At 54.3% G+C, this 1,746-nt stretch overlaps 1 protein-coding gene across 1 annotated transcript; it reads right to left on the bottom strand.

The window, feature by feature from the left end:
* FIBRA_08945 (uncharacterized protein) lies at positions 1 to 1,397 on the bottom strand (the record flags this gene model as incomplete). Its single annotated transcript, XM_012330553.1, has 4 exons — positions 1 to 28; positions 103 to 1,047; positions 1,109 to 1,165; positions 1,219 to 1,397. 4 exons carry the CDS (start codon positions 1,395 to 1,397, stop codon positions 1 to 3), a joined length of 1,209 nt encoding a protein of 402 aa, XP_012185943.1.
* Positions 1,398 to 1,746: the final 349 nt, after the last annotated feature.

Consider the following 1,746-nt stretch of genomic DNA (forward strand, 5'->3'; position numbering starts at 1 on the left):
TTATCTCAGCGAAACAAGCTGACGACCCCTATTAGCACCAGCAGAATCTGTGCACATGCATGACGATGAATATCCCAAGTACTGAGCAACACTGGTGCGCACTTCTCGTTGAACATCCAATCGATCTCCTCGCCCACCTCCTTTCCATACCATTTAAAAGACGACAAATGATTGGGCCGCGCAGAAGTCGTCCAGCCCAGCCCATTCGCAACCTCCTGCAGCTCCTCCTGCATCCCCCAGATCTCAATCTTCCGCGCATCACACTTCCCAGCATACTCGAGCAACTGCTGTACGAGTGCAGGAAGAGTTCGTTTCGTTGCCCGGAGCCGTGTGACGATGAGTGTGCGCGAGGACGCGAGTGTATCCAATGACCACGTCGCGAATGTGGGATATTCGCCCTCGTGGTCTGTGAGTACATCCCGCAGTGCGGCTCCCTCGTGTGAGAGTAAGAAGACCCCCCATGTATCTAGCGGGAGGACAGGTTGCATGTCTGCTTGAAACGCCATCGTCCTCTGCACCGTGGAGTCCGCGACGCCCTTGTTCGGCAGGAATGCGGCCTGCAGACGACCGGTGGAGGACGCACTAGCAGCCAAGTCGGCCTTCATCCACTCGGCGTCCTGCTCCCACACACGTTTCACGTCGTCCTCCGTCAACCACATCCAACTATGCGAAGAGTCGGCTGCAGAACCAAGGATTGCTACCAGAGGCAACGTCAAGCTCGTCTCGATTGATCCTAATTCGGCCCATCCCGATGCTTGGTCTTCATCGGGACCGCATGCGTGGTAGAATTGGCTGCCAAGATCGCTGTACAAGATGGAAAATTGGGCATTGCCGTGTCCCGCATCTGGCGGCGCACCCCAGGCCGGAGGGAACGTGGGGAGTGTACTCCGCGGCGCAAGGACCCAATGCAAAAGGCGCATCATGTGTCGCGCATATCCATTCCGCCGCTTCTCGGGAGGTGTATACACAGAAGCTACACCGTAGGCGACAACTTCTTCTGCCTCAGAGTGTGCACCTGGACGTGCGATTGCTGCAGTCCGGCGAAATCTAATTTAATTCCAGGCTTGCATGAAAATAATCATGAGGCAATCAGCTGGTAAGAGCTCACGTCTCACACGAGCAGAAAAAGTCCAGTGTCGCTGGGTCAGTTCTGGGCGCCAGGACCCTAAGTGTGTGTCTCACAATTTCAGCATACAAATGTGCGATCATTGAGCATACCACGTCGTCAGATTCCCCTCCGCTGCATGCTCCTGCGCATCCATCACCACATCCCGTCGCACGTACTCTGCTGCAGTCAACCCGTTCGCCCACTGGACAGCAGTACGCTTTCGGGATTCCAGTGTTTGCTCAGGTGTAGCGGGGAAGAGCGACAAATTGGCGAGCGGAATAGAACTCATTGTGCAAAGGTGTAAATTTGAACACAGAGGTGAGAGTAGTAGTAGGAAGTAGCAGTAGTGACTTGGAGTGTGTTGTGTTCACGAATCACGTATCTAAAGACCATGATGGCATCCGATATCACTGTCAGATAATATCAGCATCTTCATCAGTGCCTTAACCGCATGTGCGCCGCAGAACTTTGTGCGAGCCAGCTGCGTCGACTTTGAACTCCCCTGGTAACCACTACTCTCGCCTCTGTGTTCAAAGTCACGCCTTTGCGCGATGAATTCTATTCCGCTCGCCAATTTGTCACTCTTCCCCGCTACACCTGAGCAAACACTGGAATCCCGAAAGCGTACCGCTGTCCAG

This window comes from Fibroporia radiculosa (assembly GCF_000313525.1).
Source record: "Fibroporia radiculosa TFFH 294 genomic supercontigs, scaffold5131, whole genome shotgun sequence".
Lineage (NCBI taxonomy): Eukaryota > Fungi > Basidiomycota > Agaricomycetes > Polyporales > Fibroporiaceae > Fibroporia > Fibroporia radiculosa.